The 15,260-nt window shown below is 44.6% G+C and overlaps 2 protein-coding genes across 3 annotated transcripts in view; both read right to left on the bottom strand.

Annotated features, from left to right (window-relative positions):
* Positions 1-2,796: 2,796 nt before the first annotated feature.
* On the bottom strand, positions 2,797-8,937 carry opn6a (opsin 6, group member a). Its single transcript, XM_060047964.1, has 6 exons — positions 8,436-8,937; positions 6,342-6,547; positions 6,162-6,261; positions 5,807-5,911; positions 4,626-4,849; positions 2,797-4,147 (listed from the first exon to the last, which is right to left on the bottom strand). Exons 1-6 carry the CDS (start codon positions 8,560-8,562, stop codon positions 3,677-3,679), a joined length of 1,233 nt encoding a protein of 410 aa, XP_059903947.1. The 5' UTR covers positions 8,563-8,937; the 3' UTR covers positions 2,797-3,676.
* A 4,510-nt stretch (positions 8,938-13,447) lies between these two features.
* Positions 13,448-15,260, bottom strand: part of LOC132454538 (spastin-like) — an 8,709-nt gene continuing 6,896 nt past the window's right edge. The window contains exons 13-17 of one of the 2 annotated variants that reach the window (XM_060047970.1): positions 15,233-15,260; positions 14,961-15,040; positions 14,784-14,854; positions 14,488-14,528; positions 13,448-14,168 (exon numbers count right to left, since the gene is read on the bottom strand). The exon at positions 15,233-15,260 is cut by the window's right edge and continues 15 nt beyond it. In XM_060047970.1, the coding sequence (XP_059903953.1) occupies positions 14,043-14,168; positions 14,488-14,528; positions 14,784-14,854; positions 14,961-15,040; positions 15,233-15,260 (346 nt within the window). In that variant the 3' untranslated portion in view covers positions 13,448-14,042. Of the gene's footprint in view, positions 14,169-14,487; positions 14,529-14,779; positions 14,855-14,960; positions 15,041-15,146 lie in introns of those variants that run through there. The other variant, XR_009524948.1, reaches the window with a different exon arrangement.

Raw genomic sequence — 15,260 nt, forward strand, 5'->3', positions numbered from 1 at the left:
AATATTATTTAATGAGGTCATGGTCCGGAAAGAGTTTCTCTCTCTTACCATCTATCTCCCTTATATTAATATATATATATATATATATATATATATATATATATATATATATATATATAAATAGTAGGTAGTCATGCCGCTAGCTAGCTGCCTCATTCGGAATTCAAAAACATTTACATACTGTGGCAAGAAAAACCTTGGCCTTCAGAAAATAATGTTTTCCAAAGGCCAAGTGTGCCTCCGACCGGGTGGGAGAGAGCAAAGAGGTGTCCGTGAAGACCACCACGTAGGTGTCACTCTGCCTAGGGGAACCCCCTTGCGAAGTTTAGGGGGGCTTCCCAAACATTCCAGGTCAGGCGACACCGAGCGGGGTACGGAGAGCCCCCTGAGCCTGTGTCCCCTGGGGTCCAACCTCTGGGCAGCCACCGCTGTAGTCTGCGCAAAAATAGCAGACCCAGGGGGGACCCCCGCGTGGGCGGCTGCCATCAGCCCAAACAGGTGCGTGATAGACGGCCACACCTTGAGATCTAGGGGTGTGGTCCAAGAGCCCGCTCCCACACAGAATTTCTGCCTAACAACTGATTTCTTGAAAACGCAAAGATCCAGAAAGGGCTAGACTCCCAGGAGACAAGCCACCTCCGCTGCTAAATTTGTGCCCGCAACGGGGTCCTGCAACCTCCACTAGTCTCCACCAACCCCATGAAGGTTGGGGGACGGTGCTCGAACTGAATGGGATGTCCCCACCACAGTGTGTTATCCAACCATGTTGGTAAACACGCCGCTCTCGCCAACACGCATAGCGCTCGGAGAGAAGGCGAGCCGACAGCAGAGAGAAAGCCGTCTGGCCCCTCCAAACCTCACACCGTCTATGAATTGCTCGCCTGCAAGCGGAGAATACCGCTGCAGGGTGTGCCTCATCAAGCGGGCCAAGAGCATAACAGATCCATCAGCTCTGCCTTCTCCTCACAGCCAACAGAATGCAGAGAGAGAGCGGGGTGGATCTGGGTCTACGAGCTGGTACGCAAAGCTGTATAGTTGGCCAAGTGTAATGAGTGGCCGGCCCGCTCATGAAGCATACGGGAATGCCGCACGGATGCCGAAGAATCCTAGCTGTACTACGCCGCTGCCTCACACGCACTTGGCTGAAGGGAGTGCGCCTTCATGCCGTGTGTCTTGGAGTTGCTCGTGTGCAAGCAGAGAGACCACTGCAGGGCAGTGGCCTAAGTGACAGAGGACTGTGCCACGATTGTAACTGGCAGCTCTGCCTTCTCCCTACAGCCATAAGACCGTAGGGAGAAAGCGGGGGGAAAGTCAGGGTCTAGGAGACTGGTATACGAGGCTGTACATACGGCCTTGTGCGACAAGTGCGGGGGTGCTGGAAATGTCATCACTGCTTTGTGCAGATGATGTGGTCCTGATGGCCTCATCGGCCAGTGACCTGCAGCACTCACTGGATAGGCTCCCACTCACAGAGTGTAAAGCGGCTGGGATGAAGATCAGCCACGCTACATCTGAGGCCATGACTCTCAGCAGGAAACCGGTGGATTGTCTACTACAGGTAGGACATTAGCCCTTAGCCCAAGTGAAGGAGTTCAAGTACTTCGGGGTCTTGTTCGCAAGTGAGGGGACAATGGGGAAAAATGAGATCAGCTTAGGAATCTGAGCAGCGGGGGCGGTATTGAATTCGCTTTATCGCACTGCTCTGACGAAAAGAGAGCTAAGCAGGAAGGCAAAGCTCTCGATCTACCGGTTGATCCTCTTTTCTACCCTCACCTATGGTCATGAAGGATGGGGGATGACCGAAAGGACGAGATCGCGTGCACAAGCGGCCGAGATGAGTTTTCTCAGGAGGGTGGCTGGCGTCTCCCTTAGGGATAGGGTGAGAAGCTCAGCCAGCCGTGAGGAACTCGGATTAGAGCAGCTGCTCCTCTGCTTAGAAAGTAGTGAGTTGAGGTGGTTCGGGAATCTAAAAAGGATGCCCACTGGGAACACCTCCCTAGGGAGGTGTTGCAGGCAAGTCCAGTGGGGAGACCTCGGGGAAGACCCAGGACTAGATGGAGGGATTATATTGCGACATTAAAGAGAAGGGAAAGAGAAGTCTGGGGCCCCCTGCTAGAGCTGCTGCCCCCGCGACCCGACCCCGGAAAAGCGGTAGAAGATGAGGATAATAGAGTAAAAAATTGTTTTCTTAAAGCTTTATTTGTTTGTTTAGATAAAACGTTCAATTTAAAATTAATTGGCGTGACGTCCGAAATGGTTAGCTTTTGGGTTAGCCACCTTTCGCTAGAGCGGGTGGAATTGTCACGCTGTAGCCTCGACGGGAGGCAATGAGATCAACTGAAAATATACAAAGCGGGTTTAAATTAAACTGTGGATTTGTTGAAAATCTGTTTAGAAATATTTGAAGATCAAAGTATGTTGATTTGTTAAATGTTTGAACAAAGCTTAACGGTTAAGAATTGACCAAGTTGCGAAGTTTGAAGTCATTGAAGAGCCAGTGTCAGAGAGTAGGCCATTATAAATATTTTAAAAAGTTGATCATATAAAAAAAAAATGTTGAATGGTAGCATACCCCCCAAAAATGACAATTTTAGGTGGAATGGATTCTCTAGGTGAAAAATTGTGGAAGGAGTAGGGTCGCATTATTTGTAGAGAATAGTAAATCAAGAAACAATAAAGCCTAAGAATAGGCTGCTTGCAGCACTCAACTAATTAGTTTTGGATCAGAGAGCATGATCGAATCAGACTATGCATTATTTTTTGATGAGTAAGGAGACATTAATTTAGATCATCTAGGGGTTGTATGTAACTTTAATGGGCTACTCTGGTAGCCATGGCTATTTACAACAGGAAAGATGATGCAACGTACAAAATACGGGTAATACGTTTGTGGAATTTCAACAAATGTGCAGACGTGAACTCTGCTTCATCTATATGACCTGAGAAAGCGCGATCATGCATGTCACATGCATTCGTTCGAGAACCAGATAGCTTTTAACTAGTGCTGTCAAGCGATTAAAATATTGAATCGGATTAATGTCATAGTTAACTCACGATTAATCGCAAATCTTTTTTCTATGCTAAATATCCCTTGATTTCTTTGTCCCATTAATTTTTCTAATTTTAATGCTCTTATCAACATGGAGAAGTGCATCGGCTTGCCTTGTGCAATTTTTTTCTTATTGATAACAACATTGGCATATACTGATCAAAACAGGACGATACAAAAAAAAAGCCTATAGTGCAATTAAACGATGAACATGCAAACATACTGCCTTGAACATAGCAGTCAGGCTACTGCTTCTTTGTTTTGAGCCAAAAATAAATAAATAAATTGCGTTAATCTCGCGGTAAAAAAATTAGTGCCGTTAAAATTGGTTTGCGTCAACGCCGTTAATAACGCGTTTAACTGACCGCACTACTTTTAACCCTTTGAAACCACCTTCATGTAGGAGGTATTGCTGAAAGACCCAAATGTGAATTTAAAGTGAATATGTTTAAAGTAAAAATGAAACCTTTTAGAGTTAATATGAAACATTGAAAAATGAATATTTAACATTTAAAGTGAATAATTAACATTTAACAACAAATATGATTTCTTTACGGTTAATATAAACCCTTACTAGATTCAGCTGCATTAAGGGTTTTCCTACGAGGGAGTAAATCTGCAAGCATTTCAAAGTCTGACGCATATCGACTCTCCGTCGGTCTGCGAGGGCGGGTCGGCGGGCGGGGGGGGGCTGCCGAGGCCTGAGTCCAGGGGCGGGCTCGGGGGCACGCAGGGCTCCCTCGGGGGCACGCAGGGCTCCCTCGGGGGCACGCAGGGCTCCCCGGGGGCCGCGTACTTCCTCTCCCTGGCGTTGAGCGGGGCCCGGGCGGCGGCCGGCTGGGGGCTGGGCCTGAAGCGTTTGAGGCGCACGGCTTCGCGGGCGTGCGGCGTGCAGGGCAGCAGCACGGCCACGTCGCTGCGGAACTTGGAGCTGAGGCCGAAGTAGATGAGCGGGTTGTAGAAGCTGGCCGACTTGGCGAAGAGGCGCGTGAAGATGCTGGTGAGCACCGGCACCTGGAAGCCCCAGGCGGACCACATGGACACCACGGCGTACGGAGACCAGGCCAGGATGAAGGCCGTGCAGATCACGATGGACACCTGGAGACCACAGACCGGGTTACCTGACCTGTGGCTCGGGGCCGCAGCTGGCGCAGTGGTACGGTCGGAGTGGGAGGATTGGTTTACATGAGCTACTGGTTATGACAGGATCTCTCCAGGGTCACACAAACAATACATGTTACATATATACACTGGTTACATGCATTTCATACTGATTAATTATTCATAGAATTAATAATTACTATTGTTATTATTATTACAGACGTTTATGGTTTGTACAGACCATGGTGCTGAAGCTAGTGACCGGACCTTAATACCAGATCGTCGTGCTGAAGCTAGTGACCGGACCTTAATACCAGACCATGGTGCCGATGACCGGACCTTAATACCAGACCATGGTGCCGATGACCGGACCTTAATACCAGACCATGGTGCCGATGACCGGACCTTAATACCACAAATGTCGGCTGTAGCCAGGGGCAGAGTGTTGGTGCTAGGGACCGTGTGTCTGTCTTACTATGGTGACGTCTCTCTCTATCTTGCGCTGGCGTTCGCTGATGTCTCCGTCGGCTGTGAGGGCGTTCCCTCGCTTCACGGTGTTGATGATGGACACGTAGGAGAACAGCATGACGGACACGGGCAGCAGGAAGCAGCTCACCAGGATGGAGATGATGTAGGACTTGTAGACGCTGGAGTAGCTGGCTTTAGCCCAGTCTATCTCACAGGTCCCGTAGCCGCGGTCTAGACAAACAACACACCGTGGATTCATGCTGGTCCAAAGCACACTTTGAGCGGGTCACATTGAAGGCATTCTAGTAGGAAGTCAGAGGAACTTAAACTACTGAGTGCTGCACCAACTCGCCTTCTAACCCAGCGGCTCGAGGGATCAAAACATAAGTACTAATAGTTTGTTATTAGTGATTGCCATAACCCTAACCCTAAGACATGAGCGCCTTAACAAGGATGTCTCGAGATCTTCTAGAAACAATTGGTAGTGTTGTCAGCTAACAAAAGATACAAATAAAAATGCAGCTCATTTCAACGGGTTTGGAATAATTTAACTAGTTGCCACGGGTTATATTGGTTTTAAATCGCTTCAATGGGTTTAGGCATGTTTTAACTGGTTCAAATGGTTTGGAATTTGAGTCCTCATAAAATTTGCTCAGTGATTAACTCACTATAACCTTGTTCAACTGGTCTCCACAGGTTTGAACTTATAGTAACTGGTTTCAACATGTCTTATCTCGTGCAAATTAGTTTGAAGTAGTGTCAAGCAATCTGATGTGGTTTGAAGTGGTTTAATGCCGTGTGAACTGGTTAGAACTGGTGTTAAGTGGTTTGAGGTGCTGGGAAGTGATTGTAATTGGTGTGAAGTAGTTTTAAACTGTGTGAACTGGTGTTGGTGGATCTAGGCGATTGGAGGCGATGTTAACCGGTTTGAGGCTGTGTGAAGTGGTTTGAGGCGATGTTAACCGGTTTGAGGCTGTGTGAAGTGGTTTGAGGCGATGTTAACCGGTTTGAGGCTGTGTGAAGTGGTTTGAGGCGATGTTAACCGGTTTGAGGCTGTGTGAAGTGGTTTGAGGCGATGTTAACCGGTTTGAGGCTGTGTGAAGTGGTTTGAGGCGATGTTAACCGGTTTGAGGCTGTGTGAAGTGGTTTGGAGTGGTTAAAACCAGTGCGAACAGGTTGTATTCCTACCTGTGTAGCTCCCCCAGCCCACTAGGGGCGCTCCAGACCAGAAGGCAGCGCTGGCCCAGATGCAGACCAGACACACGAGGATGGTGGTGTTGTTGATCAGGTGAGCTGAGGACAACCAGAGTACACGTTATAGATACTACATGATAATCAACAAATCAACAGTATCACAGTATACAGTATACCATCACAATATATGATACTGCAGTTTAAATATGTTTATGATAGTCTAGTGGAGTGTTGCATGAGTATGTAAGTATTAGTATATATTAGTATGTAGTAGTATGTGTGAGAGTATGTATTAATATATATTAGTATGTATTAGTATGTTTGAGTATGTAGTAGTATGTGTGGGTACCTCGGGTGGGGTGACAGCCCCTGACGTAGCGTGTCATGCTGATGATGGTGAGGGTGTTGATGCTGCTCAGCCCAAACACCAGCGTGAAGAAACCATCCACCTGCAACACACCATCACCATGACGACACCACTATCACGGTCTGGGACGGCGTGGGCGAGACAGGCAGGACACCTCCTTACCTGGCAGGTCCAGACGGAGGAGACCAGGTAGCCGTTGTCCTTGAAGACGTTGAAGATCTCGATGATTCCTCGGGAGTACCCGAACACGGAGATGCTGGCGTCGGAGAAGGCCAGGTTAAGGGTTAGATAGTCCGTGGGCTGGAGCGAGGCGCGCTGCTTGTACAACACAAACAGAACGATGCTGTTCCCAAACCAGGACAGCCAGCCTGCGGGACAACACACGTCGACGAGCGGACGTTAACGCGCAGACGACGCCGACGCCGCGCACGTTAACACACACCGTAAAGGGCTGGTAATGGTTCCCTGTGGACCCTCCTTGCGACCACCGCAAGGGGCTGACGTGCGCCTCCTAAAAATTTGAACCTTGCGTCGAGGCACAGCAGCGAGGGCTGGGATCGGTCCGCTCACCTATCCGACGCAAAACCCAAACAGGTTCACGGCTGCGTCGAGGCGTCTTTGGGGTCCTTGCGTTGCATCTACGTGGAACCATATCAGCCCTTCACCCACCCTACACCCAGGGGCCGCTCCGACTCACAGGATGACTGAAGGACACAGTGGTAGGAAAGGGCTGTTCCTTTGGGACGGTATGACTGCTTTCTGCTCTGCCTCAGACGCATCGTTTGCAGAAGAGGTGGGGGGACATCTCCCCACCAAAGTCAAAAAAACGGTCAGTTTTCAAAATTTATTTATAGAGAGATTAGTAGAGTGTTGACTGAATGCTTGTTTCTACTAATGTGATGGACACTCATGGGGATCCTGTCCTGGGACTAGAACTGACTAATTGAACCCTAAAACCAAACTCATGGGGAAACCCCTAAACCTAGAACTTAAAAGAACCCCCTAAAACACTGCAATAGAAACCCTTTACCCTCAAATCTAGAGCTGAAAACCAACCCCAAAATACAACGCTATGGAAACCTCTAACCCTATCCCCCAACCCTAGAATTGAAAACGAAAAACCCTACGACCCAGTCAATTGAAACTTCTACCCCAACCCTAGAACTTAAACTTTCACCTTAGAACTAGAAATCAAACCCAAAAACCCAACCCAGAGAAACAACTGACCCTAGAACCGACAACCAACAATCTAAACCCCACTAATAACGACCCCTTACCCTAACCCTAAAAAACAACCTAAAAAACAACAACCTTCCATTCAACCCCCCACTAAAGAAAGCCAGTTAACTGGTATGAAGGCAGTGACGTGGGCTGTGGCGGTTGGTGAATAATTGGATTATCTGGGAGTTAACCCGGAGACTGTTGCTCGTACTACACCATCAAGACGGAAAACCATCTGTCTCCCTATCTGTCTCTCTGGTGCCTGGCGGTCAGCATCATTACTAGAGCCGTAGTATCAACATGAGTATTTATAGTAGGATAATTGATAAATGAATGGTAAGTGAAGGTTCATCTCTGAACCCTCTCAATCCTGATCTCCTCACTGCTATAATCCAGATAAACCACAACGGAAACCAGACATCAAAATACTCCTACTAATATATATCCTTACATCCTACTTAGTAAATACCACTACATAGAAGTACTAATAAGTACCACTACATCTAAATACTTATACTTACAAATACCTTACATTTAAATACCTCTACCAATAAAAACCCTTAGATCCTACTTAGTAAATGCCATTACATCTAAATACTTAATAAATACCCTTGCATCTCAGTACTTCTACCAATAAATACTCTTACACCCTACTTAGTAAATACCACTACATAAAAGTACTAAATAAGTACCACTACATCTTAATACTTCTACCTATTAATACCCTTACATCCTACTTATTAAATGCCACTACATCTAAATACTTGATAAATATCCTTGCATCTAAGTACTTCTACCAATAATTATCCTAACATCTTAATACTTCTACCACTAAATACCCCTACATCAAAATACTTCTACCCATCTTTACATCCAAATACACATACCAATAAATACCCTTACATCTAAATACTTATTATAGGCCTACCAAAAAAATCCCTCTACTCAGTAGTTAGTTCTGGCCGTAAGATAGTTAGTATTTTCGTCAAAAAGTTCTTTAAGTATAAACACACAACACAGCGTGTTGATACCGACCAAGAACAAGCAGGTAGACCCCGATGATGGTCTCCCCCTGGTCCGACAGAGGGGGGTCGCGGGCGGGAAGGGTGTAGTTGTTTCTCCAGTGGGTGCTGGCCCCCTGGAAGCCGATAAACGCCGACATCGTCTCTCCCCCGGCCGCAGACGAGCCGTCCACCCGCCTCACAGCAACTAGTCTGGAGGAACTATCGTCTGTCCGTCGGTAAATCCGGTCTAATTATACTAGCGCTCCTCGGAGGGGGTGTCGTCGTGATCTCTCTAAATCTACCGGGTCTTTCTCAACACTTTGTTCTTTATTTTCCAATCTATTAGACTTAACTGGTGGGATCTGTCCCTAAAACAGAGCCCTGTCTCCCAACAACTTCGCGTCACAAACATGAATACATGAATCCGTTTGCAGAACTTTTACATCCTTATTGGAATTTCTTGATGAGAATAAACAGCGGTCTTCTTCTCCTTCAATAAAGTCAAGTTTTCCGTAGTAATCCCCTTAATACTGAAATATGCTGGTAGGCTATACTGAACAAATAAGAGTTAGCATTAGATCAGCGTTGTAGCTATCGACATCAGGCCATAAAGTTACATTCTGGTTGGATTCAATTCATTCGACGTTAAGTTCACTTAGGGTCAAATTTAGTTGAGCCCCTACAGATAAACATTAGTTGGACAGAAGAATGTTAAGGCCACTGACTACAGACACTAAGAAGGACCCCCCAAAGAAAAAAAATCTAAAAGCAGGAGAAAGAAAAACAAACCCACCTTACACATTTTGATATTAAAATAAACCAATCTCGAAATCTTTTGCATCTCATGAGAGATGGTCCATATATAAATAGCTTCTCATCGGAGTATGTCCTGATGAAGGACTAACTGTTTTGACTTTCAGCCTCATTGACCATATTTAAATTCATTGGCTCTATTTAAAGGGATCTTGCTGAGTATTTTCGAGGAAGGCCGAGCTCTCTGAATGGCCAAAGACGTGCGTCGCGACGTAGGTCGCATTGGTCGCGACGTAGGTCGCTCGTGTGGCTGCTTTCAGTCGCTGTGGTCGCTGGCTGGCTTGGTCGCTCAAAATCTATGGGCGGTCGTTTATCAGTTAATTTGCATGTTAAGGTAACTTAACGTTTTGCGATAGTTGTGGTACCAGAAAGCCATGCTCTCTGGCGAAAGCTTCCTACAGCTCTTTATTGCAGATATTATTTTTATATTTTTATATTGAAGTAGGCCTACAGTTTAAAATGATGAAATCGTTGGTCTATCAGTGTCAATCAAATATATTAGTTGTAATTTGGGGCGGTATATTATAATATATTTTAGATATTATATAGCCTATTTGTTTTGTTAAATGACAGTAAGCCTAATAAGGTATATTATACACAAAGTTCTTCGTTATAGAATGATATATTAGTTGCAATTTGGGGCGTATTCAAATAATGTATTTTATATATTATATATAGCCTTTTTGTTTTGTTAAATGTCATTAAGCCTAATAAGGTATGTTATGCACAAAGTTCTTCGTTATAGAGTGATAAAGGTTAATATGAGTGCAAAATGTAAAAGCAATTGTCACAGTGGTACAAGCAATAGTGACGCCTGGTTAGTAGCCTAATCAAGAAGGCGGTTGTTCGATTCTCTCCGGGGTCAGATACATTTCTGCTCTTTTAGTCAAACTTACTGATGATTTAGTACGATGGTATGATAATTATACGACGTAATGACGGGCGGCGACGCCTAGCTGGTATCGGCTGGCTGGCTGCGACGACAGGGCTGGCCACGTCTGCCGCTAGCTGCGGCTGGCAGCTGGCTCTGGCAGGCTGACCGACTAGGTCGCGACCATAAAAGCGTCGCAACCCTATTGGCGGCAAATAGGTCGCAACCAACCAGAGGTATGGCTGAATGAGCGACCTGTGGCAGCCAGCCATTGTCACCATGGCTGCTACCATAACCAAAAGCCTATATGTTATCAGTTAACATCTCATTGAACAGAATAAATACACGTGCGTCAGTATAATAAAAACGTACACACAATAATATATAGGGCTATTGGTCAATCCATCTATATTTAATTGGTTAATTTTACAAAAGTTAATTTTAAATTAACTTTGTAATACAGTGATGTGTACACATTTATATTGATTATATTGTATAGCCTATTGATTTGTTAAATGCCAAAGACTAATAAAATATCCTATGAAGAAAGTTATAGTGTAATATACAACACTGTCGAAATGTATCGAATAAAATATAGGGGGTAACACCAGGGACGCGGGAAGTCAGTCCCAGGGGGGGGTGCTGAGAGAGTCTATATAATGACGTCATAATAAATGCTGCGCAACATCCTTTGTTTACAGAGACGAGATGACGGGTGACGTCACATTCAGGGCTCCGCTCTGATAAACACTCTACTGGTGTGTAAAAAGAGTTCTGCCAACTAGCCACTGTTATTCACAAACGTTAGCAAGTAAACAATGTGGAAATTAGGCCTAACCCACTGGAGACCGCGGCTCAATTTCTGTGGAAAACACAATATCTTTAATTTTAAACGTAACGCTATCATGTCATATATAACCACAGACATATTTAAATTGTAAATCTCAGTGGGATGTGGAGAGAGCTGTGAGCTTTCCTCCTGGAGACCTGGGTTCAAGTCCGGTTGATGTCTTCTGTTGGAAGACTCTTATCTCTATTTCATGCGAATTATAAAGTCAAGTAAAGACTTTACCCGGTGTCTTGATTGATTAGTTTGGCGGTTAACACTCTAAACAGCTCAGGTTCGGATCCCCGCAAAAACGTCAACAGGGGTATCACTGTTGTTATTTATTGGTCAACATGGCAAAAACATGAGGGGTAACTCTGTCGGTTTTTATCGGCCATCATGAAATAAACATAAGTGGTAACACTGTTGTCTTTATCAAATGAAACATGAGGGGTAACACTGTCGATATTTATCAAATAAAACATAGGCGGTGACACTGTTGTTTTTCTTTGGACGTCATGAAATAAAACATAAGGGGTAACTCTGTCGGTTTTTATCGGCCATCATGAAATAAACATAAGTGGTAACACTGTTGTCTTTATCAAATGAAACATGAGGTGTAACACTGTCGATATTTATCAAATAAAACATAGGGGGTGACACTGTTGTTTTTCTTTGGACGTCATGAAATAAAACATAAGGGGTAACAGTGTTGTTTTTTTATTGGTCGTCATGAATAAAAACATAAGGGGTAATACTGTTGTTTTTTATTGGTCGTCATGAAAAAAAACATAAGGGGTAACACTGTCGTTTTTATCAAATGAAACATAAGGGGTAACACTGTTGTTTTTTTATTGGTCGTCATGAATAAAAACATAAGGGGTAACACTGTGGTTTTTTATCGGTCGTCATGAAAAAAAACATAAGGGGTAACACTGTTGTCTTTGTCAAATAAAATATAAGGGGTAACACTGTCGTATTTTATTGGTCGTAATGAAAAAATAAATAAAAAAAATAAAAAAACTTTCTCAAATAAAATATAAGGGTTATAAATATAAATACACTGTTCTTTTTCATCAGTCATCATGGGAAAAAAACATAAGGGGTAACACTGTCGATATTTATCAAATAAAACATAGGGGGTTACACTGTTGTTTTTCTTTGGTCGCCATGAAAAAAAACATAAGGGGTAACACTGTTGTTTTTCTTTGGTCGTCATGAAAAGAAACACAAGGGGTAACACTGTCGTTTTTATCAAATGAAACATGAGGGGTAACACTGTCGTTTTTATCAAATGAAACATAAGGGGTAACACTGTTGTTTTTCATCAGTCATCATGGGAAAAAAACATAAGGGGTAACACTGTTGTTTTTTTATTGGTTGTCATGAATAAAAACATAAGGGGTAATACTGTTGTGTTTAATTGGTCGTCATGAAAAAAAACATAAGGGGTAACGCTGTCGATATTTATTCATTAAAACATACAGATAAATGTCGTTTTTATCAAATGAAACATGAGGGGTGACACTGTCGTTTTTCTTTGGTCGTCATGAAAAAAAATAAAAGGGGTAACACTGTTGTTTTTTATTGGTCGTCATGGAAAAAAACATAAGGGGTAACACTGTTGTTTTTTTATTGGTCGTCATGAAAAAAAACATAAGGGGTAACACTGTTGTTTTTTATTGGTCGTCATGAAAAAAAACATAAGGGGTAACACTGTCATTTTTTATTAGTCGTCATGAAAAAAAACTGTCGATATTTATCAATTAAATCATAGGGGGTAACACTGTCGTTTTTATCAAATGAAACATGAGGGGTGACATTGTCGTTTTTCTTTGGTCGTCATGAAAAAAACCATAAGGGGTAACACTGTTGTTTTTTATTGGTCGTCAGTGTAACAGTATTTAACATGGCAAAACAATATTAGCAATAAAGAGCTGTAGGTAGCTTTCGCCAGAGAGCATGGCTTTCTGGTACTTCAACTGTCGCAAAAAAAACGTTAATAACATGCAAATCAACTGAGCGACCAACACAGCGACCAATGCGACCTACGTCGCGACCAATGCGACCTACGTCGCGACGCATGTCGTTGGCCACTCAGAGAGCTCAGCCCTACTGGTATTTTCCCCGTGGCTCAACCCTCGTGACCTTTCCGTTCAAACCCTTTTAAATGAACCGTGAACCAGACCCTTCACAGGACTCTTCAGAGTGAGGTCCTTCTGGGCCCGCTCCCTCTGAACACCCTCAGCCAACCTTCATCAGGACAGGTGCCAGGTAACCGTCAGCCAATCAGAGGTGAGGCATGCAGCAGCACATGTCGTTTCTCCGAATACCTCTGGGAGGACCCCAAATAGGCCTATAACATTTTCCAAAACTATTGCAATCACTTAGAAATAGCCAAGAAATCTTGATTAATAGTTTCTTACGAAAAATAATACTATTATGCGTTTAATGATAAATGAACTACTTGAGCACTTTAATAATGAAAAACCAATTTCACAAATAATGACACAATAAAGGAGCCATAACAAGATTCACTAGTGCATTTTTTATTTGAAGGTAAAACCAATGGAGACTTACTTTGAGAAGCTACAGTAGAGTAAAGGTGACTTTTAATTTGTGACTCTGGGCTGGACCCCAACACAGAGCAACCGAACCGGACCCCAACACAGCACACTCTGGGCTGGACCCCAACACAGAGCAACCGAACCGGACCCTAACATAGAACGACTCTGGGCCAACAGAGAGCAACAGGACTGGACACTACCACACAGCGACTCTTGGCTGGACCCCAACACAGAGCAACCGAACTGGACCCTAACACAGAGTGGTCTCATCTCGTCTCTTTCGGCAGTTATGAGCTCTGCAACCTGAGGATGTCCTGAGGGCAAAGGTCACCAGCTACAAGTGGTGTCCAGTATGTTATCCAGGGAGGCTAGCAGAGGGCAGCACCATCAGCTTGTAAGGCACTGCTTCCTGTTGTCCACCTGACTGGGGTCGCAGGTCAATATGCAGGTCTCTCCGCGTGAATTGTTTGTAGAAACAGTCTTGGTCTTATCAGAAAGGGGTGTGTGCGTGTGTGTGTGCGTGTGCGTGTGCGTGTGCGTGTGTGTGTGTGTGCGTGTGTGTTAGCAGCTGGAGGTGTCCCCGTACTCTGCGTTCCAGCGAGCGTACATCTCCAGAGTCTGAGGAGCCACGCTGCTCCGGATCTTCTTCAGGGACTCCAGGAAGTCCTCACAACGCATGTTCCTCACCTGGAGACACAACACACACACCTCAACACATGGACACACACACAGCCTTAGCCCCAGCCTACCCTACACCTAGGGTCTCCCCTTGTGTGATGTGGATCAAAAGGAAAGACAAATAATTAAAGCGATGGACCACAGAAACCTGTTATGTAGTTCTAATGGTGTTATCAAGGCGTGCATTAAGCATGTACTAATAGTGTTATTAAGGGTTATCAAGCTATTATTGACAACCCTTAGGTTATTGTAAGTTTACGCTTTGCAAATCCTGCTTGGAGGAAACGACATCATCATACTTCCCCTTCTGGAGGGAATGTGGACTCACCTCGCGGGCGGCCATGTTCCTCACCTGGTCCGGTCTCAACTCTGTCAACACATACATAGAACCATAGAGAACACAGCCAAATAGAACATCACATAACTCTATAGAACCACACAGAACATCCTACAACTACATAGAACCATAAAGAACACAGCCACACAGAACCACAAGGATCAACACAGCAGATCATATAACCACATTCAACCATACAGAAAATCATAGAACTACATAGAAGCAAATAGAACACACAACCATTATATTTCAAAGACAGACAGACAGGATTGAGGGATGGAGCTCACCCCTGATTGGTCCCAGCGAGGCGTCTTTAGCCAATGCGGTGAGGTCACTTCCTGAGTATCCCAAGGTGAGTCTGAAACACACCGAAGGTAAACACATTTCCTGTTTCCTGTTTGTGATTGATGAACAGGATCATCCTGTACGGGCAGTGCACGCGACTGAGGTGGGGTGCGGCCTACCTGGCCAGGTGTTTGAGCTCCTTCTGACTCAGTGGGTTGCCATGGCTACCCAGCAGCGTCTTCAGGAGTAAGAAGCGAGTCTAAAAATACACAGTCACACACACACACACACACACACACACACACACACACACACACACACACACACACACACACACACACACACACACACACACACACACACACACACACACACACACACACACACACACACAGCTCATCGTCATGTTATCTCCAGAAGGCTTGGTAAAGGCTGTGTGGAATTCTCCTACCTGCTCAGTAGGGGGCGCCACATACACA

This window comes from Gadus macrocephalus, chromosome 3 (assembly GCF_031168955.1).
Source record: "Gadus macrocephalus chromosome 3, ASM3116895v1".
Lineage (NCBI taxonomy): Eukaryota > Metazoa > Chordata > Actinopteri > Gadiformes > Gadidae > Gadus > Gadus macrocephalus.

Coding starts and splice junctions, on each gene's coding strand:
- opn6a (XM_060047964.1), bottom strand. CDS start 8,562: ATGTCGGCGTTTATCGGCTTCCAGGGGGCCAGCACCCACTGGAGAAAC. Junction 5,912..6,161: donor GGGCTGTCACCCCACCCGAG/GTACCCACACAT, acceptor GGTTGTCCTCAG/CTCACCTGATCAACAACACC. Junction 4,148..4,625: donor TAGAGAGAGACGTCACCATA/GTAAGACAGACA, acceptor TGTGGTCTCCAG/GTGTCCATCGTGATCTGCAC.